At 37.0% G+C, this 23,950-nt stretch overlaps 2 protein-coding genes across 3 annotated transcripts in view; one reads left to right on the top strand and one right to left on the bottom strand.

Moving 5' to 3' along the window:
- The window catches only part of LOC146139483 (inactive tyrosine-protein kinase 7-like), a 56,230-nt gene extending 40,507 nt beyond the window's left edge, over nt 1–15,723 (top strand). For both annotated transcript variants that reach the window (XM_083391465.1, XM_083391464.1), the window contains exons 7-23: nt 421–566; nt 1,266–1,394; nt 1,486–1,629; nt 3,554–3,699; nt 4,736–4,859; nt 5,873–6,004; nt 6,624–6,856; nt 7,736–7,934; nt 8,513–8,666; nt 9,363–9,427; nt 10,072–10,215; nt 10,736–10,838; nt 10,972–11,131; nt 11,708–11,776; nt 12,358–12,509; nt 13,873–14,051; nt 14,995–15,723. In XM_083391465.1, coding sequence (XP_083247591.1) covers nt 421–566; nt 1,266–1,394; nt 1,486–1,629; nt 3,554–3,699; nt 4,736–4,859; nt 5,873–6,004; nt 6,624–6,856; nt 7,736–7,934; nt 8,513–8,666; nt 9,363–9,427; nt 10,072–10,215; nt 10,736–10,838; nt 10,972–11,131; nt 11,708–11,776; nt 12,358–12,509; nt 13,873–14,051; nt 14,995–15,272 — 2,557 coding nt within the window. In that variant the 3' untranslated portion in view covers nt 15,273–15,723. The remainder of the gene's footprint in view (nt 1–420; nt 567–1,265; nt 1,395–1,485; nt 1,630–3,553; nt 3,700–4,735; nt 4,860–5,872; nt 6,005–6,623; nt 6,857–7,735; nt 7,935–8,512; nt 8,667–9,362; nt 9,428–10,071; nt 10,216–10,735; nt 10,839–10,971; nt 11,132–11,707; nt 11,777–12,357; nt 12,510–13,872; nt 14,052–14,994) is intronic.
- Nucleotides 15,724–19,278: 3,555 nt separating this feature from the next.
- Nucleotides 19,279–23,332, bottom strand: LOC146139482 (carbohydrate sulfotransferase 10-like). Its single transcript, XM_083392463.1, has 5 exons — nt 23,126–23,332; nt 22,100–22,309; nt 21,107–21,316; nt 20,888–20,956; nt 19,279–20,155 (listed from the first exon to the last, which is right to left on the bottom strand). The coding sequence occupies exons 1-5, from the start codon at nt 23,255–23,257 to the stop codon at nt 19,619–19,621; spliced, it is 1,158 nt and encodes a 385-aa protein (XP_083248589.1). The 5' UTR covers nt 23,258–23,332; the 3' UTR covers nt 19,279–19,618.
- Nucleotides 23,333–23,950: the final 618 nt, after the last annotated feature.

Raw genomic sequence — 23,950 nt, 5'->3', positions numbered from 1 at the left:
TATAGTCTTTGAAACAGACTTGACCAACTAGATTTATTTTAGCTTTTTAAGTTATAGATTAGAATTACTGAATTCTTAACTAGAATTTAAACAAGAATTACATTTAATTCAGATAAGTTTAAATCGCAAATTATTCTCATAATAATCTGAATGGCTAAAATGTCGCCCCCTGAATCCAACCTTGTCTGTAAGCCAATTCACATATATCTAAATTTTGCATTTAGCTTAGCGCAGCTCCTGTTTTTTAGACGTTAGAACTAAAAACACTCCATAATGGTCACAAAATTAAAACCTTAAAACAAAACTGCATATAGCAACATAACCCCAAGACTCGAAAGAACGCGCCACAAATCGGCCGGATTTCGACGCCCAAAATCCCGCCGATCATTCTAACGCTCCCGATCTCTTTTCCACTCGCAGGGGCGGCGCTTGCAGGCGATGTGTCTTTCCCAACGGGACACTCTCGCTGACCAATTTCCGCGAGCGCAACGCTGGAGTGTACGTTTGCAAGGCAATGCAACTCGACAAGCCGCGCGCCTCTGTATCGGCCACCCTCGCCATTGCAAGTAAGTAAATGTATAATATTTTCAGACCCGATTTGATAACCGAGGCCAAGTGGCAGTATCGCTTATCTTCCGATATTTCTTAAGAAAACTTGTTTTAAACCCTAGTTATGGTAACACCTCCGCGGTTGCGTTAGGGCGCCCCTGTTTTGGCCCCGGACTTCTGGGGTTATTGGTGGGTAATGAATGGGGTTAGAAAAATGGGTTAGGGTTGAAATTCTCTGGGAAGTGAGAGATGTTGTTAGTGGTGGGGTTTGGGGTTAGCTAAAATGTTAGAACTGATTCTGGCCATTTAGGTGTTATTCCGACGGTTTAGGTCTAGAGCCGTTTTTTTTATTACGATTATTCGGTTTTAGTGCTGTTTTGGTCTTATTCCGAAGTGTGGTTTATTCCGACGTTGATGTTGTTCTTATTTTGGTCTAATGGCTGGCGTCTCTTTACACTCTAAAAAAAACTGGAATTTTAGCCTATAAGAAAACTATCGAACACGACGGTTTTAACCCTGAAAAGTAACTCGGAAACCACAATCGAACTATAAATGCCTAACACCAAAGCAAAATATTTGTCAAGTATCGCACCATGACGAACGCAACCTTAGTATCAGGCGACTACCGATACTACCACTTGACATCGGATATCGGCTCCGGCTTATAAATATTTTTGTACATCGCTAATGGACACCTTGTTTTTTCGTCTTAACAGCGATCGACAAATTCAGCCCTTCCAGTAAAGTGGAGGACTTTACCACCGACGAGAATTTGGAGCACGTTTGTGAGTCGTCTGGAACGCCGGAACCCATTACCACCTGGATGAAAGATGGAAAAAACTTGGGTAAGTTTGAATATTTTCAATCAAAGGCCCATCCTAACTGAATCACCTATTCCTAACTAAATCACCTATAAATTAAACTCTTGTTTGTCAGGTACACGGGGCGGCAAGCACGTAAGCGTGATCGGCAAGATGCTAGTGATCGATCAGCCCCGGAGGTCGGACGCGGGCAACTACACCTGCCTTGCAACGAACGAGGCCGGACAGGTGTCACTCACTCTCATACTGCGCTATTCCGGTGAGTCGACGCTAAACGCGTCTGTTGAATATCTTTTAAGAGCTTATCAAACTTAAAATACTGCTACGGCTTATCAATAGCTGTTACAACTTGGTCAAAGGAAGAAATTGCTGGAAAAAAATTTACAAACAAAAAGAATAAATTGCCGATAAAAAGTCTACAAATAAAATGAAGGAATTGCTGGACAAAAATTCTACAAAGAAAATGCAGGAATTGCTGGTCAAAAATTCTCCAAAAAATCGCAGAAATTACTGGACAAAAATTCTACAAACAAAATAAAGGAAATACTGTTAAAAAATTCTAAACACAAAATGTAGAAAGTCATTAAAAAAATCCCGTGTCTACATATGTTGCATAATACATGAAATCATTTCAGCCTTTTATTAGTGGTAAATGGTTATAAACGACAGATATTCAATCAAAAAATCTTTCCGCATGGAAAGCCAAAAAAACGCAAAATTATCCATCAAACAATAATTTAAAGTTACCCAAATTTTCGTATAACCTTAGTGACATTAGAAACACGGTGAACTGTTGATCATGCAGACAACTTTTTTTTCACTAATCGAACGGACGTTCGCAAAAAAAGCTAGTAACATTAGAAACACGCCAACCAAGCACCAAATTGCTACAAATACACGACCTATATAATAGTATACCTTTGCTACTTTCCGGCCAAGTGTTTAATCCCCAACACTCTGTTTTCCCTTGTTTGTATTGCACCTGTTTGCTTTTGTAGTTAGCTCTTATCGCGCCTTTTTGTTGACCTGACGCAAACTGAAAGTTTCCTTTTTAAACTTCAGAGTTCAGAGTCCGTGGTAGCATTTTGCTGATCTCCTAGTGTTATATGTTCGCTCTTACGGCTGGTGTTTACTCTATACCTGTTTTTTTCTAAAATTTTAGCTCTAAATGTTTACCATCACATTAAATAAATGTGCAGCTGTAATTGAATATGTGAAAAACAACTGGGAAATTAGGTTGCGAACTGTTTTGAAAAATGTTTCAACCTAATGTTTGACATCATGTTTTACAGTGATTTTTTCGACGTTTATAAAACAAAAATCGACTTTTTATTCTAAATTTTTGCTACTGTTTCATAGCAGCCAACCTATGTAGGTAATTTAGAAAACAATACTCCTTTATACTGCGTCGTGTAGTAATTAGAAAATTATCTGTGTTTGTAAATCTAAGCTAAAACTTCGGAAATATGTTTCAGTTTAAATGTGGTATCGGGACTCGAGTAAGACCACGTAAAACTACCCCAGTCCGACTTGCACATGCGCAGTACCAAATTTTTAAGCTGATATGAATTCTAACTGGAAATTGTGCAGGTGGAATAGCATATGGTGGAATATTTTCCAACCATTTGTTGTAAGGAAATGAAATATACAACACCCCTATAAGTGGATTGCTGAATGTCCACGTTATTTTAGTTACGTAAACTGGCGGCATGCAGGCTGTAGAGTCGGGGCTGGACTCAGGATTTGGCAAAATGGCACATTGGACCGGATTCGGACTCGGGTTGTTATTTGTAACCGACTCCGCATCCCTGGTGGCATCTTTACATAAAATATCGAAAATAAAAAATATCGGTATCGAAAAAAAATTGGCAAGGGTCGGACATCCCTAGTGGATGGTATACATTTCTCGAATGTAAACTGTCATGTTGACATTTTTTCCTCCAGGATTCGCGGCACCAACTACATGAGCCCGCACGGAATCCCGATTGACTAAAATACCTATATTCGTTTAGTATCGGATCGGCATCGATACCACTCTAGTATCGGACGAGTAGTCAGGTATCGACTCCGATCCGATAATATCGGACATCCCAGCACGTGACTATTCTAAATTGCAATGATCAATAGTAACGACCTCCCCACACAGATATAGTTAACCAGTTGTTTTTTTGTCATTCTCACAGAAAAAGCGTCCGTTAGGTCTCTCACATCGCGAACGATCGACGAAGGCTCGAACCTAACGTGGGCGTGTCCAGTCACCGGCGTGCCACACCCCTTGGTCACGTGGTTCAGGGACGGCGAGGAGCTGTTGAACTCGTCCAGAACGCTGGTACAATTTTTTTTTATTAAACTGTGCTATGTTTAGATAAAATAAGGCTGCTATGTGACGCGGCGTATCTACAGAAAATTACCTTAAGGCTTAAGTCATCGCAGACTCACCGAATCTGTCGATCAGTGATGCAAGCCACGCAGGCTAGAAATACAACTAGGTATATAGCCTATAGTGAGGTTCGAACTCCGGCTGTACCGGGACCGTATCTACCGAAGATTCTAAAGCTGTAATTCAGACGTAAATGCTTCGTTAGTTTTTGGCAAAAGGTGCCATACGAGGCATATTAGCGGTCCTATTAACTCACAGCTACTTTCTGTCTCTGGTTTTATTTCGCATTTAGCACTGTTGCTGTACAATACTGGATTTTAACTTAAAAAGTATTAGTTTACAATGGATATTTTAACACTCGATTGTAAAGAAATGGAAATTGAATACCGTGCACTAGAATAGTTTTATTTTAACAATGTTATAAAGTTAAAAATACCATTTATGCTGCTGGGGCAGTTCTAAATATTTCTATTAACGAAATGCTATAAGTGATCAAGTGATCTGTGCGGATCTGTAAACGATCTTTAATTGTATTCCACATTTCAAATCGATGATCGAGTCTTGAACAGTTCATAATAGCAATTATTTTATTTTCACGGGTTTTTAAAGTGAACTTTCTGTGATCAATTACCTCATGTTTTGTTTATTTGTTTATCAATTTTTACCAATGTGAACATTTTGTTATCAATTTGCGACAAGTTAAATTATATAGAAGATGTGCGATCACCAAAAGCAGGCTTCCGGCAATTTTTAAAACTTAAGCTGTTAATTATAATTCAACTTAATTATCTTGAAAAATAAGTATTTTTCTTGTATTCCACGTCTTAATACAAAAGCTGTTGTACAACCGTTTATAGTAGCAATTACTTTGGTAGCATAAACTTTTAAATGTTAGCAAGGCAGATTTCCGGCAATGTTTTAACGGGATACCTTAACTTTTAACTAATGTCAAATCAAGTGCCAATATATTGCTGTTTCTTCACAGGTGATAGGCGACTGGCTGACTGTGTTTGGTGTAAATCGAAACGACGAGGGATCGTACAATTGCGAGGCTGACAACTGGGTCGGTTCACCCGACAGATCAAACTCCGTCAAGCTCAAAGTGAAAGGTAAAACGGGGTTAGGCGTGTTTCATCAGGTGTTCGCTGTGTTTGTAAAGAGTTTAATATACTACTGAAAGTTCAATATCCTGCTTAATATACCGAATAGTTCAATATACTTCTTAATATAGCGAAGAGTTTAAACTACTGCTTAATACACCGAATACCGAATAGTTTAATATACTGCTTAATATAGTGAAGAGTTCAATATACTACTAATAGTTCACTATACTGCTTATTATATCGAAGAGTTCAATATACTGCTTAACATACTAAAGAGTTTAATATACGGCCTAATATACGGAAAAGTTAAAAATACTGCTTAATACACCGAAAAGTCTAATATAGTGCTTGATATACCGAAAGCCCTCGAAAGGCTAACTGAAACTAGTTTGCCTTTGCCTTTCAAGATAAGTGACTAGAACGAAAGTCAAGGAGTTTATCGCGCTGACTTATAGGTTGTTTTAAATACCATTTGACCGGAAAGTCGAAGTTTTACCCTCCTAGAACGCTACTTTTTGTGCTGGTATTCACTAACGAGTTTACGTTTAACTTTTTACCTTCAGGTGGTTATAAGAAATATTCCCTAATTTTTGATAGATATGTTATAGTGTTCTTTATATATTTTTTCCTTTATCTACTGTATCCTCACCTATCTGTTTCGTAGAGTTTGGATCAGAAGAAAGTAAATGTTTACGAAATAATATAAGTTTGACAGTCCCCTTCAATATAAAGTAGCCTGTACTAACAAAATGTGGCAAGCATTGGCGTATGGTTGTTTCTCGACTCGTTCCTCCTTGAGCCCGTGTAGCTCAGTTAATAGAGCGACGGTTCCAGTATGGCCAAGTAGTGAGTTCGAACCTCACTGCAGGTTAGTTGTTTTTTTAGCCTGCCCTGCTTGCATTGATTGACAGATTCGGTGGGTCTGCTATGGCTTTTCGGTGTAAGATCGACAGTTGTGCTGTTTTTCGGCCCTTTTCGGATAGGCTCAAATAACAAAGCGTTTGTTGCACTTTGCGCAGAGTACCTTAAGATCCAACCTCCTCTGCAAGACCGTTGCCTGGAGGAAGGTGAAGTGGGTCACGTGGATTGCAAAGTGGCTGGAGCCAGCAAGCCAACCATAGAATGGAGGGTGGTCAACTCCACAGATCAAGGTTAGTTCTCGTCGCAACTGATAACAAGTCTTATTGAGTAGTTCTTAACCCACCCTTATCCTAGGTCATTTTGTCCCTCGCAAAATCCTGGATATTAATGGTTAACCCTTACCGTTTTAAAATATCTGTTTTTTGTTTTGTTTTTTTTGAACGTTTCAATTGTGTTGAAAATAAATAAAGAGGTAATCAAAACCTTCACAAAGTGCTATGTGTATACTTCTGTATGGGCTGTGATATTCTTACTTCTTCTTTGCTTAACCTTCAACCATTATGCTACAAAATTTCGGTTCTTGTTTCGCCACTTTATGGTTGTAAAACCAACCCAGAATAAATAAATTTGATACAAATCAAATAGCACTCCTAGCTGAAATGGTATTTATTTGTTTATTTTGCCAAATTTGCTCGACTTGGCTTTTTAATTTTACTAGCCTGATTCCTGAAATCTTCTTCCGGAGGTTTTGCCCACATTTTGTTATAGTCCAAAAACAAACCACCTTTATTCCACAGTTGCGGCCCTCCGTCTATATTGTTTTAAATGTTAGTGGTGTTTGTGCTTGAGTTGGATTTTTAGTTTTATTTGCCGGAAATAACTCCAAAACTAAGCTTTTTCCATTTCCAGTTGCGACGAGGCCCTCCAGCGGCGTCGGTCGTACGATGGTTTTGCCGCGCGTGGGCGCCCGTGATGCGCGCAGCTACATGTGTCAGGCGACCGACGGCAAACTGCACGTGAACGGCACGATGCGAGTGCGGGTTGTTCGGCGCCCGAGGATCGCCATTAACCCACAGGACTGCAACGTCTACGTCGGCGACCCGGTCCGCATGGATTGCTCTCTCGAAAGTGGCGATTTAAAGGTTAACTTAATTACCAAAAGTCCAACTAAAGTCCCAAAGTTGTCCAGTATTGCAAGTTAACTCCATGATTGGTCAGGTTATTAGACCCACTGCCCATAATGATTCCAAGTCAAAATCACTCGACCTATTCCAGATAAAGTCCTAGTCATAGCTATAGACTAGCAAATATCTAGTGAAGTCCCAATGAAGTCTAGTAATGTGAGCCAATTTAATTTTCATGTCTTAATTTGAAGGTCAACTTGTTTTTTGGCTTTATGACCATCTTCCTGTTGTTGACAATTCATTCCGGTACCCGATATTTTGCACACGGAGTGGCGCGGTCTGACCAGACACCAATTGTCGTCATTACTGTGCTTTAGGGTTTTCTTGGGAAGATATATGGCTATTATTAACATTTTGATCAACCCTTTGTGTACGATTAGAGTAAAATTAAGCATTGTGTATAGTTGATGTACGGTCTTTCATACAATTATTAATCACTTAAATTATAGTATAGGCCTAGGGGTTCCGCAACATATCTCGTTTCTGGGGTTGCCGTAAGAAATAGAAGGTTAAGAACCACTGGCGTTTAAGCTTCTCTTGCTAATACGACCTCAATTTCGGTGGCACATTTCGTAGTCTCTCGAGGCACACTTTGAGTATCTTATGTCGGTAAATTTTTTTTAGGAAAACTTGAAAGATTCGGTTTTCATTCTAATCCAAATATAAAAAAGAAAGCTCAAAGAAATCTAAGTTTACTTCAATGTTGCTTCGATCTTTCATTTACCAAACGGGCGATTTTAAACGACAAGCCGAGTCTGCGGCACCTATACCATGCTTCACGCATATTTGCTTATCGCATACACGTCGCCTATAGCAACGTCTTGTCGTTGTGCGCAGGCGCAGTGGAAGCGTGGCAACCAGATCTTCCGGAGCGCAACCTCCTCCACTTCCTCTCACGTCTTCGTCCACGACAACGGTAGCCTGGTGATCCGGAGTGCCAAGAAGACGGACTCGGGGAGCTACACTTGCTCCTACGCGCACCAGGGATGCCGGGATATCGTGGCCAACGCAAGCGCAGTGATCACGGTCGATGAAGGTAGGGATGTGTGCCTAAAGGGGAAGAGCTGACTTTCTTTTCAAAAAAAGTGCAAAAAAAATATTTTGTTTTAATTTTGATAATTTTTAACGTTATTAAATATGCATTTTGTTTAGTGTGAGTTCTGGCGTTAGTTCTTCTTCTCGACTAAAATCTGTAGTATTTCCCGTCATGAAACTGTAATGTTGAGTCGTCTGTTTGCGGGCGACCCAAACTTTCCTTTTTAAATTAAAGTGCAAAAAATACTCTTTTTGCCCCTTGTAAAGTTTCAATTTTGACAAATTTTAACGTTAAGTAAAACCACCCCAAAAAATTATTGCCCTTCGAAATTAACTTTAAAATTTGAAAAAAGTCAAATGTCCTTCTAAATTTACCCTAAAATTACCAGAAATATGTTTCCCCCTCTAAGTTTATCATGAAATTACAGAAAAGTGAGTTTCCCTTCTCAATTTATCTTATACAGTTTGGTTTTAAAATCAAAATCGTTTTCCTTTTCAAAACAGTGTAAACCAGGTGCCTTAAACTTAAACACATAAGCTATGCCGCCACAAAGCCCTAATGTTATATTTTCTTTTTAGAGCGAGCGCCCCCCAGCGGACCGGATTTCGACGACGACGACGATGACGTCACACCCGGAAGCAACACGACGCAGTTGATCCAGACGATTGCGCTCTCAGTGAGCGGGGGAATCGCATACGTCCTTATCACGGTCGCACTCATCGTATATTTCAGGTGCTTTTTCAACTTTATGCATACTTTTTTCAGATTTTGTATTAAGAGTACCACCGTGAGCTATTTGGCTCGCTCAAAACACGGCACTTTAAACATTTTAAATCGAAATAAAGTCTGAAGTTCGTATAATCTGAAAAAAAAATCATAGAAATAACATCCGATAAAATCGACATTTATCTGTTTTCAGACATTTCGGAATCAAGTGTGTAAAAATGAAGTCATTATTGCCCATACTTTTGAACACAGAAAAACAATATGCCGCTTTTATCCAACTCCTCAGTTATTAAGATAATGATCGTTTTATTCTTCTTTTATCTTGACACGATTTTTAATCTTTAATTTGGCATGTCCGCGCTAAATTCTGGAAAAAAATGACACTGTATTTAAGCAAAAATCGCTAATTGATTGTTTTAAAAACGCCGTTTTATATCCTAAGGAGAATAATTGCCACGTACTTATTTTTCGTTTTTTCAGTGAGCTTTTTTTGTTTTGAAAGTTATTCTTTTAATTTTGAAAGTTATCGATACATGTTTCGTCCGACAATCCAATACCTAACGATACATAAAAGGTATGTTACCGTTGTATTTTTCTGCTGTCACTAGGTTTGAAATCCCAAAATGTGCCAAAGCGTATAAAATTGTAAAGCATTGCCTGGTCGTCGTGATGTTGCTTCTAACGATGTTTTTGTGTGCTTAGGGGTCGACATCGCAAAAAGCGAGACAACAAGTCAAACGGCGAGGAGGGTGAACGAATGCTTAACGGTGAGTGGATACTTTGCTTTAACGTTATTCAATCCAGTTACCTTAGGTTCTGAATTTTGGAAAAATACGAAAAAATTGCGTTTGATTGTCAACCACGGCTAAAATGGTCACATAATTTGTTTAAGATGTGTATAACAGTGTTGTAATGACTTAAAATTGGACTAAAGTCATTGAGTCAAATGACTTGACTTGAAATTAAGTGTTTTTATTTAACATTTCGTTATAAAACTGAGTTATTTTTGTGTTTTCAATTTTTTCACGTTAAACGATTAGATTGCGAACATGTTGTTACTTCGTTTATTTTTTGCCTTATTGTTCTAAATCAGACGAGTTTTCGAATTTTAAAGTTTATTATTTTATCTTGATATCAGTGATTTGACTTGGAGATGACTCTAATAATGGCTTGACCTGGGTAGCTGATGACTTTTACTGGGACTTTCGACTTCACTTGTTATTTTTTAAAAGACTTAACTAGGACTAAAGTTATTTCACAAATGACTTAACTGAGACTTAATCTATTTCTATAACCATGGTATTCACACTGTTTTGCTTTCAAACTATATTCAAAACATCTCGAATGATCCTATTTTAGGTTGCTTTAAATCCCTAAAGCCGAAAAAATGTTACTTTTCGGCACATTTTAGGCTCGTTTCGGGGGAACAACCATAACGGAGACGAACTTGTGAACGTGGACAACGGAATCCCGATGACTGTCCTGAGAACATTGGATCCGGATATCGCCAACCTACAGTATCCTGCTGAAAAAATCAAGGCCATCACCGTTATAGGTAAAAAAATGCGATTTTCTGCCTAGTCCTCATATATTTGGTATATGACGGTTAATGTGTTATTAAGCCAACGATTGAAACTATTTTAAGTCCCAGACAAGTCATTCGAGTTAGATTAGAACTATAGTCAGAGCACACAAGCTATTGGCGAACTAGATAATAATTAGAATTAACCGCATTTTGCTCTATAATTGATTGAATTAGAAAACTCGAATTATGTAGGCCGATACACCATGCAAAAACCTGTGATGTAGTTTTATAATCAATTGCAAAGCCAAAAAGGTCGAGGAGATCGACATCATCTTGATTGGGACGTTTCGATATGAGCTTGTATAATTAACGTTGATACAAGCTCGTATCAAAACGTCTTAATCAATATGATGTGGTTCTACTCGACCTTTAGGCATTGCAATTCATTATGTTATTCATCAAGCTAGAATTATTTAGTTGTACAGGTCTGGAATATGGTACTTCGTGCAATCAAATTGAATCGCAACTGAATTTCTTCCTCCTCTTGTAGGCAAGGGCGACTTCGGCGAAGTCTTCCTCTCCAAGGCTCCCGGGCTCTTTCCGGATCTGGAAGAGGACATCCTCGTCATGGTGAAGTCCCTAGACCAACACAGGTAATTCCCCGGCGTCTCGGCCTTGTTTTATCGTTTTTAAAAGTTTCAAGCTGTCAATATAAAGCGTCTCGTTTTGTACTCGCAGTCTACTCTTGTATTGGCTTTAATGTTCCAACTCGCTTTGTACTCGTAGTGACAACGAGGCTGTGAATGACGCGTATAGAAGCGAGTTCAACCGTGAGATCAGCATCTTGCACAAAGCAAACCACGACAATATCGTCAAACTACTCGCCGTTTGTTGCCGCGACTCGTGCTCCAAACCCGACTACCTCGTCACCGAGTACCTAGAATGGGTGAGTAATTCGGCAGCCGGAAATTCGTTTTTATGTTTGACTCCACCGAGATGATGAGAAACTCCTTTTGCATTCCGTTAATTGTTAATCTTTGTCCCTTGCCGGTTGTTTGACAGTTTTGTAAACAAGTCATTTTGAAATGACTTAAGTCCAAGTCAAATCAATTTGAATAAATAACAAGTCAAGTTCCTGTCAAGTCATAATTAGTGCAAGTCAATTTCAATTCAAGTCCCAGTCAATTCATAATTAGTGCAATACAATTTTAAGTCGAGTCCTTGTTAAGTGCACTTAATTTAGGTCATTGACTGAAGTCATTACAACACTACTGTTTTATGCTGGAAACCCATGTTATCTTATATTTTTTCCAATTCTAAATGCACAATTTACTTGTAGTTGTAGACGTTTGACTAGTCTTATATTTCGATTCGTTCTACGTATACTGTTTGTGTTTTAGATGAACGAAAACGAAATTTAAGCGAATCTGACATATTTTTTTTTCTTCGTTTTAAACGATTTTTAAGCTAATCAACCCCTTACCGCAATCAGTCGCATATTTATATAGCATCTTTCGTGCAGGGAATCTTGAAGCTGTGCTTACAAGCGTCCAAGAAAGGCTCGATACCAAAGTTCACCAAACAAAATAAGGTAATTTTATGGCTATTTGTTAACAACAATTTTCTTTTCTACTTATGCCGAACTACAAAAATTAGGAGACTTTTAAGACGGGTCTTTTCCAAGTCATTATCGGGAAATCCCATTCTTTGTCCACATTGGTTATCATGTTTAGAGCTACTCCTTAAATGTAAGTGGAACTTTTTGGAACTTTTGATAACACAAACTATGTTTTTATATGCAAGAGTTGTAGTATTTGTTTAAAATATATAAATCAATTCAAGCCATTTGTCTAAAAGACAAGTCAAGGCATTTCATCCTGCTAAAGGCCCTTAAAAAGAAATCGGTTTAAGTATAAACCTGTTTTAGGTAAAATGTTGTGTAGGCCTTAATATGACCATTTAGCTATTATTCCGTCGGGTTTAGGACTTATTCAGATTTAGACGGTATTACAACTATTAGGTATCACACTCCTGTTTTGGTCTTATTCCGAACTCTGTTTTATTCCAAAAATGGTGTTGTTCCTTTTTCGGTCTTATGGCTGGAGCCGCGTGAAACAGCGATAGTTTATCGCTGTGATTTTATCAGCTTGAAAACTCTTTTTCTTTGTGCAGATGAACATGTGCTACCAGATAGCTTGCGGATTGGAGCACCTCGCAAAAACAGGTCTCGTTCATCGTGATCTAGCCACTAGAAACTGTGTGGTCAGCTCACAGCTTCTCATCAAGATCTCCATGCTAGGACTGGACGTTGAGGGATTTGAAAAGTGAGTACACACGAGTGTCTTTACCTATTTGTATTGCGTATCTGTGACTTGAAATGCCGGTTTGATCTTTAGAGAAGGGCGTTTGGCTTTTTTTATCAAGTTTTTCTCTTTTTTTGCCCCGTAGCCGGTTTTACTTGTTCGGAATTTGAAAAGTAAGTGAACACAGGGGTATATTAAAGTCTTTGTATTTTGTGTGTGTAAATTGAATAGCCGTTTTTTTTTCTTTAGAATAGGGCGTTAAGCTTTTATTTTTCTAAACAATTTTTTCTGTTTTTTTGCCTCCTGGTGAGGCTTTTTTATACAACTTTTTCTGCTTTTTGCCCCGACCGGTTTTATTTTGGGGGGATTCGAGAAGTAATTGAATACCGGGCTGTTGTTGTTTTTACTTTTTTTTTTTTACTTTTTAGCAATGTACCGATAAGCAGAAGAGCTCCTTTTGATACTTTAGCCAGCTTTTTTGTCGTTTTTTTTTATCAAGCTAGGTTTATCTGCCTTCTTTCTGTTGTTTACAGACTAAATAAGCACATACTGAAGTTGAATTATACTGATTAACGCCTTTTTTGGCCCCTTTTCGTGGCACAAAAAGTTCTGTGGTTGAATTTTTTTTATAAAACAAAGAAAAATATGAAATAGGTTTAGAACAAAAAAACAGCAGAACATATTTCAAATCAAATTAATGTATTTAACCGTGCATTAGTGAGATACTGCTGCTGAACAATAAATTTACATTTTATTTACAATCCTTCTCTGTTCCTCCCCAAGAAATTATTTCTGTAAAATTAAGTTTAATGGCTCAAACTAAACTAAATTCTTCAATAAATCTTTTTTTTTTAAATTGGTCTGTGGCCCACCTCAAAAGTTTTCCATGGCCCACTGGTTAAGGACCGCTGCCTTAGTTTTATTTCTATCGTGGTAGTTCAAAGTCCCGTTTAAGCGTTAAAATTATATTAGCGACCCAAAATAAACGCCGATATGTCATTTAATACATGCAATGCATGTAATTTAAAATGCATTACATGTAATGTATATAACGTATGTAATGTACATAATGCATGTAACGTATGTTATGTATTTTTTGTTATGTTTTGTAAAGTCTGTAATGTATATAATGTATGCAATTTGAATTAAGCATCTTAGTTTTATAGTTTTCTATAACTGAATCTTAACCAGGAGACAGCTGACTCGATGAACCTTACGGTCTTTCGCTTCTCCTGGGAATGTGAAACATTACAAAACATTTTGATTTCGTCGATTTTCTTTTTTTTATGTTTTAAATAAAATCATATAATATCATATTCTCGAAACCAACAAGGTAACCTATTCTTGAGCGATAACCAATCTAAAACCTTCGGTTTCGCTACAGCGAGTACGTGGAGCACGACGGTCGCCTGCTGCCCGTCCGTTGGATGGCGCCAGAGTCGGTTTCGGGCTACCAATTCAGCACAAGAAGTGACGTATGGTCGTTCGGCGTAACCTGCTGGGAGATCTTCAACCTGGGACGATTTCCACACGACGATCTAACAGACGAGCTCGTATTGCAAGGTAAGCAGTTGTTTCAGACTATTTAGTGTTATTTTTAATGTTACATTAGTACACTGAAAGCCATCCGAATCTGTCGATCAATGATGCAAGCAGGGCAGACAAGAAGAACAATTAGCCTGCAGTGAGATTCGAACTCACGACCTTCGGTCATACCGGGACCGTCGCTCTGCCAATTGAGCTACACAGGCTTGAGGGAGCGAGTCGAGAAACAACCATATTTAGTTCTTAATGTTATACTATCAACTTCAGTTTAATTGATTTACGCAAATTGAACTTGGACACATTGTCTTGACTGGAATTATTTGTAAAAGTAAGTGACTTGTGTATTGGAAAAATATCTTATTATTTTCTAATTTAAACTCATATACGTAAATTGACCTAACTTATCAAACTTCTTGTGGTAAATCTCGACTTTACTTGTTGGAAGAAATAAAGCGCTTTGGACAAGTGTTTTTTGTATGCTCGTTTTGCAAGAGGTAGTGTGTTTTTTATTAGTGGCTGTTTAATACGAAAAGGTGACAATAAATTGTATTCACGCATTGTAATGATTGGAATTTCTGTCGTAAGGAATCTTGACTGGACTGCTTTCGAAAAACTGCTGCCTTGAAGTGTATCTGAAAGGTAGTTGCTCAATAGTAGAGTCTTTTTGGTGGGATCGTTAACAAACTGAGCCATGTGTTTGGACATTTTACAATTAAATTTTCGATTTAATTAAACTCACATTAGCAGAAAGGAGGGTTTATGTATAAAACTCTTATTCAGGGCATTGAGGTAGAATGAGGACTGGACTGATTTAGATAAACGACTTGTCTTGAACTTTAAATTTTCAAGTTTATTTATTTCCGGGTAGAAGATTTTCGGATAGAACAGGGGCCACCGCTGTGACTCAAATACAAAAAACAGTTCTCGGAAAGCAAAACCTTAATCCGCGACTCGATCTCAGGCGCGCTCAACGGCGAGACCCCGTCGCTTCCGCCACTGGAGGGATCCAAGCGCATAACGTCACTGATCAACAAATGCTGCGGCCGGTCGATCTCCTCGCGGCCAGACATCAAGCAAATCGCCAAGAAACTGCATTCGATCACCGGCGAATGGGAGGCGGCGGCCGGCGCCACGCCCACCGGCGCCGGGGATTCACCCGACGCCGAACCGAACGGCGGCGCCCTGATCCGCACCCAGGCTGACGTCATAATCGGCGACGGCGGGTCGAGCGAGAGGTGAAAGTGTTTGATTTCTTGTTGCTGCTTTTACGCTGATCGACGTTTACGGGTCACGGGGTCAAAGGTTATGGATCAGAGGCTAGGAGCGTCCGATAATATCGTATCCGATCCGATACCCGATACCAAATGGTAGAGTATCGGTACTCGTCCGATACTAGGGTGCTATCGGTGCCGATCCGGTAGCAAATTAATACAGGAATTACAGCAATGATTTGCAATCAAACGCATAAATTACTACCGTTAAAATGCTAGGTTAGCAACTCCATTTAACTCAACTGCTTATCGGTAACGCAAAATGTTGAAATTTTTAATTTGAATTTAGCTCGTTTTAGCATGTTTTGTTTTCACTATATTTTGCGAAAAAATTATGCTCGTCTTAAAAAAAATAATAAATCGGTTAGAGCACATCTTTATTAACAAATTTGTTATGAATTTGTTGTTTTTATGATTTTTATCATAAAAAATTTTTTATCCTTTGTTTAATAATTTTATTTTACGTTTTTATTGTAATATTATTAAGCCGTAAATCATTCATGATGTAATAAGGGAACGGCAAGGCAAAAAACAACAGCAAATAAGATCGGGTCCGCGGGAATAAATTATTTCGTTCAGTTCAGTTGTGCCCCACATCGTCTTACTTTTCACCTCCTGCGCGTTTTTCGGCGAAATGTTACCTCCCGAGCGACAAGTGGTGATTTTTGTTTTGTCGCCAAACTAGAACGAATCAATCTGATTGCCTGGACTTTCAAAGCTTCCCTGAAAAGTGTAAATCATTTTTAGCCACTGCGCTCTTGTGTGCTATTACCGGACAACAAGATTTGCAAACTGAAAACTAAATCCCCGGCAGCATTGTAACTTCGAAAGCTCAGGGTCCGAGTTGTTTTTTCCTTTTTTGTTTTATCTTTTTTTTACTATCTCCCCGCTTTTTCTCGCGCGTTGTTCGTTTGTTTTTTATTTTGCTTACCAAATTTATCGCGTCTTTCCGGCGTTCGCTTATCGTAAGCGAATTCGCAAGAAAAACCTTAACTATTTGGAAAACAAAGTCACCTTCTACGAAAAGCGAAACACTTTTGTTGATGTTACAATTGGAACGGTTACGTAGTAGACTTTAACCCACATCGCATTAGTCGGAATAACTTCGTTTTCGACTTATTGAAAAACACCATCACAATTAAACTGTATTTTTGGCGTTGGTGTGGAAATCGTATTCCCCCATTTCGGTGCTTTTTGATCTTTAACTGCGTCCCTTTCACTACTTTTTATAACGCGTTTTTTATTTTGTCAATGTTTTTTGCTGTATGACAAATCGAACGGCGATATTTGCTACAGTTCAACTCCTTTTCGTCAATCACTTTTGGCTTTTTATTTTGTTTAACGTGTTTTTTTACGTTTCTTTCAATCAAATCGTGATCGAAAGTTTTCCTGTTTCCAATCAGGCTTCCTGTCTGGACAATTTTGCAAAAATCCAATTTTTTTGTAATTTAGCTGATCGATTTTCTAAAGGCTGTTAACCTCATAAAATTAGGGTAAAATGTGTTCTTATAGTGACTTTAAGGCAATATAGCTGCTTATTTGTAAAGCTAAGCTAACAAAGGCAGTCCAGCCTTTTCCAGCGAACCTACCTCGTAACTTTGCAGTGCTCCCATAATGCTGCTGACTTGTGTGGACAGCGCAGAACTGAATTGTGGCCTCATGAGACAAATCCTTATGGTAGAAGAAAGTTCACCAGCATAAACTTTCTTTAGAATAACAGGGTTGTCACAAAGTCATTCAATCTGTACAAGTTTTTGAATGTCTTTAAATTAATTTATATATTGAATAGTCCTTTATTTTATTTTATGTTCAGTTTAAGTTGTGTGTTTAAAGTCCCATTACGAAAAAAATTCAAAAACTGTTTTCATTTTTGTTGATCATGGCATTTATACTTTTTTGTTTTAGTAATTATATTAAAAAACGTCTGGCAACCAATTTCAGGTCTTCATAAACCTACAAATTTTCTTTGAAAATTATTTTAGTTTTTTTATAACATTTTGTGGCAACTCTAAATAATTACAGATAGGGCTTTTTACTTTTAGCGTATATATTTCCAACAAACGGCTTAACAACAAGCTTTAAACATATTTGGTCAGTATAAAAAAAGAAAGTATGCTAATTTTTAACTAGGATTCACTTATCAAGCACTGTTCATTTAAGTAAATACCTACAAAAATTTAAAAAATAGTTGTTAAAAGTTCCTGGGCATTGAACCGTACCTCGCAATCTTCAAATGTCGGTCACTGGTTCGAAAAGGGCTATATAAGGTTTACCTGCAATATATTGAAACGTTTCTGTAAAAACGGTTAAAAGTGTTTCAAACAAAACTTGAAATTGCTGTTAATTTACTAAAATAACCAATTAAAGCAAGCAATTATTGAACAATTTTTCCACACGATTCCGCTAATCTGCGCATATTTTTAAAGCTGCGTCATTTTTTCCTTCTTATTTCTTACCACCCTGTTGTGTTTTTATTTACCTATTTGATGTCGGAAATAAAACAAGTCGCAATGTCGCATTTTCGTGTTGCTGTAATTTAAAGGTTCATAACTATATACAGGCCATTATTAGAGTGACCCACAAAAGGCTATACTATCCTGTAATTTTGACAGGGAGGGCATTTTTTGCGAGGTATCTCGTTCATCTTTGTGAATGTTTTAAAACGATGTCGGGTGAGAGAGATATCGCTTTTCAGAAAGCAGGAAGATCTTAAAACAGCATAGTTTCCAACCTTTTCACTAAAGGGTTTCACACAAATTAGAACAACTCACAGCATATTTGTGTTTTTTTTATTTTTTACGTTCTATTGACAATTTAACCTAAATAGGACAAAATTACTTCCTTCTTTAGTCTAAATCGTAAAGTAACGTTAATATTTTCCCTGTAAAATTATAATAGTTTGTCCCTTTTAATTAAATTGGAAAGAATTAAATTTTGATATTACTTTAACGCCAGTGTTTTGCAGGTTGCATCAAAATTAATCACATTTAAATGTTGTCTTAAAGTTGAAATAAAACTATAATTGTATTTAGGCGTGGGTTCCTTGTTTAAGTAAAGATTGTCTTTACTATGCAAAATTTGATCGATCTGCCCTTTTTAAGCTATTTAACTTTTTCTTAATGTTAAATTTAATTATTAGGCCACAAAAAGGCAGCGGGCTTACGATTGACTAATTAAGAAGAAATTTAAATATTTGTAGCAATAATGGGGCGTGTCGTTTGAAAAAAAAATTCGTCTATGCGGAAACATCTTTTGTCCAATTTAGCTTAAATCCAAGGGTAATTGTTCGATTTAAGGAAATGACAACGTTTCCCTATTCGTTAGTTTAACTAAATTAAGACGAATAAAGTTTTATTTGCCATAAGGATGAGCATAAATAAACAAACAAATGATGTCAAACACAAAACAAAATTACATCCTCATTGTAGCCGACACAGCAATTGAATTTTAAAATACCTTCAATAAAATAAATTAATAAGCAAAATTACGTCACAGCAAATTTGGCTTTGTAGTAGATCGGATAGCCGTTGTTTGTATACGCAAAAGTAAAGTACGAACGATAACACTTTGGCATACGAACACAAAATAATAAAAATATAGGCTATTATCGATTTAGACGAATCTCATTTAACAAGATGAACAACTGGAAGTAAGAGTTTAACTTAGGTATTAATAGGAAGCATTTCTATGCTCTGTGCGTCCGTCCGTTCCTTGAAAGAGTAAAGATTTGAACAAATAAATGGAGCAAAGATTGATATGACCTCAGTATTGTTTCAGTTTAGTAAGTTCAAGAAATAACTAACGTCGCGTTCTGATTGCATGTAGCAACCAGAATAAACGCGATGTTTTATCCGTATTCTTTTATAGTCACTTTCCAACGTCTTTTGAAATATTTATTTAGCGTTACATGAAAAAATGCACTTTTCGGCCTCGGTATTCCTATACTAGTTTTGATTTTTATTAAAACTCAGGTATTTTAGTCGTATAAAAAATTTGGCTTGGCACAACAGATCTTTTTACTTTCTTGGTAAATTAAAGAAAAAACCTTATATATGTTTTTTTACGGTTAGTCGCAATTTGTAACGTGTTCTATATTTTCGAATGCTATAGTATAGCTCTAATAATAATGTAAGACAGGCCTAAACCTGAAAACTGTAAGTCTGGCTTACGTTTGTCGCGTTTGCTGATTCAAGTTAGCGCGGACGACTGAACTTAACAGCAATATTCCATAAAAAAGCGAAGCTGCGACCGAGGCTGATTGTGCAACGCAGGCCACCCTTTCCAATCCGGTGATCCTAATACCGATACCGGAGTCTATGACGGATGAAACTTGCGAAGCCAACTAGGCATCTCGTAACCGAATCGCTCAAAGTCTATCTGGTAGATTTTGTACAGACGATAGGCTGAAGCAATCGACACTGATAAGAAAGTTTTCCGAACTTTGACGTGGTCTGAGTGATCAGTCACATTTGGGAAAAAGACCTGAGCATCTTTTTCGCTGAGATTGAGTCTCTGACGTATGTAGGCAACGTCGTAGACCAATGTTTCAAGTTTCGCCACGATATCGTGAGCGTAACGGCACGGATCGCAAACTTGCTCGTAAAGTGCCCAATGGTAGTCATAGTACTCCGGCTTGGTGTCGAGCAGAAAGTTGATAAAGTCTTCGAAAGTGGCGGTGGTGTCGTTTTTCAAAACACCGGCATTAGGCCTATTTAGGCGTTTCGAGCGATATTGCTGATTTATTTTTTCTGAAATCTGTCGGTAGAAATTCGTAAAGCCTTCGCCATTTGGGTCCAATTTACCAAAGTAGGCGGACACTAGTCGGCCGAACGGGTTCCTGACCATAATAATCTAAAAACAAATATTTTACCTGAGAAAGGCAAACTGAACACCTTATTGCAGACTTGGACAACTAGATGTATTTTAGCTTTTCAAAACTAGATTATAATAAGCATTATAGTTTTTCCATATTAGATTAGAATTAGAATTGCTGAATTCCTAAAAAATCAAATTTTAAGTAAAATTTTAACTATAGATTACATTTTATTTTTTACAATCAATTTAATTTAAATAGCAATTTATTCTAATAATAACGTGAATAGTTAATATTTGTGTGCTATTTTTTATGCTTTTTGACTATAATAATTACAAACAAGTCGTTCCAAACAAAAACATTAATTGAATTTTTTGTTTTTACTGAGAGACTTAAAATGCCGTTGGACAAAGTAGCATTTCTGGGAAAATCCGAATTAGATTAGAACTAGAATTATCTAGTTGTACACGTCTGCCTAATTGTTTTCGTCACTGATAAAGGTAGGTTATATTGTTTAACCTAAATTGTTATTTTTTAACCAAACCGTCAAGTATTTAATATTTAGCCGGGTGCATCGAATAGGCTATTTCCTAGTTAAGTTGATCTAATCCAGCGGTTCTCAACCAGTGGGCCATGGCTCACTGATGGGCCATAAGAACATTTGAGGTGGGCCACAGACCAATTTAAAAAGCTAGATTTAGTTTCATTGCAGTCACTATATTTAATTTTAGGGAATAATGACTCAATTGTTCAGTATCTCACTAATGCACGGTTGAATAAATAATCTGTTTTGAAATATGTTCTGCTGTGTTTTGTTCTAAACCTAATTTACAGTTTTTCTTTCATAAAAATTTATTGGGCCACAGAATTTACGGTACGAAAAAATGAGATAACATGAAAACGCTAAAACATTATAGCAAACATGCAGCAAAAAGTTGAAATTTTTTAGACATAGTCGAAAGGTTCTAAAACTAAACCATTTTTCTTACCTTTATTGATTGCAACCATGCTTTCATTGCGTCATGAGGATTCATAACTTGAAATCGCCTTGAGTCAACTAAATCAAAAACTTTTGGTCCGCTGATGTTCCTGTATTCTTCTTGGCTGTAGTAACCGCTTTTGTTGTAGTAACCTGCTGCGACAACAACAGCTTTTAGCCAAGCGGAACTTCCACACTTCTGTATGTCGCAAATCGCGGCCTGTAAAATAAGCAAAACATGCTTTTATCACCTTAAAACGGTGTTTCTCCATTTTTAGTTCAATGTTGATGTAGGTTTTTTACCTGTTTTTGCAAAACCGAAGCATTATTTCCTTTAAAACTGCGCAAATGTTCCTTTTGTAAGAAAGAATCTTTAAGGATTGAGAAAGCGGATTACTAAACGAATAGACCTACCAAACGTTGTTATTTAGTACACACAAATACTTTTTTCCTCAATTTTGTCGTGTTAAAGTAATTTAATAATGTAATTGACTATTCAAAATGTTTATGTTATTACTTTGCACCTTGGGTTACCTTTACAGTATACGGTACATATAGAGTGCACGAAAAAAGGTCGAGGAGCATTGTACTATACAATATTTCAGTTTTCACAATGTTTTGATTAAAATTTTTATTTTGAACTGACTGAAGTACCAGTAAATATGTTTGCTAAATAACTTAAGTCCAAGTCAGGCCAGTTATAAAAATAGCAAGTCAAATCACTAGTGTCAGTCACGTCTTTCACACCCCAAAATAACTTAATACTAACTTAATACGGCTAGCGCGTTGAGCGTTGTGTTTTCATGAGTAAAACAAAAACTAAATAAATAGCAATTTATTATTGTGTACATTTCATAGTTGAATTAAATAAATAAATTTGATAAACATGAGTTTATTGAAAGCACTTAAAATGTTCTTGGGTGCAACTAAGTCAATTCATTGACTTTAATTGTTGCAACACTAGTAAAAAGTCAAAGGACTCCTAGAGTTTAATAAAACTTACCTTGTAAGGTTCAAAGTATATTGACCCTTGGTTGATTTTTGACGTCTTGTGTTTATCGAATAATTTTGACTTTCGGCATGTGTTCTCTAAGTTGATAATTCTTTGCTTGTGTAAATCATCCATGACATTGATAAAATTGTTATTTGTTGAATCATGTTGATTGGTCGTAACAGTGTCATATTTAATTCCTGAAGAAAACCTTGATCCAAACTGAAAAAAAAATTTACGCATTTTGAAGACTAAAACTCATGATATGAAATGTTTATCCCCCATTGCAAGGCTTTTATATAAATCAGGGGTGTTCGAGGTATTGCCCCCCCCCCCCCCAAAAAAAAAATATGTTGCCCGGGCCAGGCTTTAGTTTTAGACCCAGGACACATAGTTTACTCTAATCGTTAGTTGTATGGCTCATTTTAATTTTTCTGCTTTTGTAAGTTCAAGTAAAGTAAAATTTAGGCAGCATTTTCAACGTTTTAACCAAAATATGTGATCAATAAATTGTAATATCTAGGCCTACTGTAATCACATTTGTCGCCTAAAAATTGTATTAGGCTAAGTCGGAAAAAATGACCTACCGATTGCCTGTACATACATAGTATTTCACAGGCCATGCCCCTAAAATATATATTATATTTTATACCCCTGATATAAACTGTTCAATGTGCGAAGAATTGTACTGCAAAAATAAATGTTAAACGTAATTACAATGGTAGGCCTAATAGTGTAACTTGAATAAAAAAGTCACGCATAAAATTTTGCCTTCATACATTGATAAAACAAGCTCCTACAATTTAGCAAACTGCAGACACAACTATAAATATAGCACAACTGTATGCGGGGTAACATGTGATTTTCCCATCCCTTTAAATACTCTCGTATGAAAATCTAAATTAGTAAATTATAAAAGAAAATTAAATTCGAATAATTATGTGTTTTTGATTAGGTTAGGGCTGTGTAAATTAAATTAATGCGTAGCTCTTCAACCAAGCTATTGGACAATGTCTCGTACACATTTCTTTACACTACCTTTTGGGCGTAGAATTCGGTGAAAAACGACATGATAAAGATAGAGGAAAACAGTACAGCAGTGACTCCGACACAAAAGGCAATATACAGCCGCCGTTTAGCAATAGACAAAAAAGTAGTCATCTTGATCATCGTTCATTAAACTTGTACACTTTAAATTTCAAGTAAACAACATTTCTTCTAAAATTTTACAATAAGTATTCTTTATCATAAATAGGTAATGCATGCTACAAACAAACATAATACACTTGTAATATACTGTAGAATCTGTTCCAATAATTATGTTCAACACTGACAGAGTTTTTTTTACGTCTGGTTGTCAGTACTCAGTGGTGCCCCGAGGCTGTATTGCACCTTTGGTTTGTTTACGAAAATAAAAAAACGCATGAAGTTACCAGGCGCGGATCTAATAACTTTTTTCTTCGGATATGACATCACATTGTGACGTCGTAACGTGACGTCACAAACATTGACCGAGAGCACCGGTGCGTGACGTAAGCGCAAAGTGGGATTTCGGGAAAACAATCACACAAGCGCCGAAACTTCAAGCGGTTTATTTCTATTCTGGCGAACAAATCAGAATTACAAAAATAAGAAATAGAGTGGAGCCAGAGAAGGCTTTCTGATGAACCCCTGCTGGTAGTTATAAACCTTGCTGTCCGAGTATTCCATTTTGCAAATTTACATTTAAAATTTAATAAGGTAATCAGATAACACTATAAAAAAGCAAATTGTATGGTATCAATAAAATACAATGCAATACAATACACATTGTCTTTTCATCGTAACACCTGATTACTCTATTTAGAAAAACAATAAAACGGC

The sequence above is a fragment of the Ascidiella aspersa genome, chromosome 6 (assembly GCF_963924565.1).
Source record: "Ascidiella aspersa chromosome 6, kaAscAspe10.2, whole genome shotgun sequence".
In the NCBI taxonomy this organism is placed as follows: Eukaryota; Metazoa; Chordata; class Ascidiacea; order Phlebobranchia; family Ascidiidae; genus Ascidiella; species Ascidiella aspersa.
The sequence above is the reverse complement of the archived record's forward strand: the minus strand, read 5'-3'. Positions and strand labels throughout refer to the sequence as shown.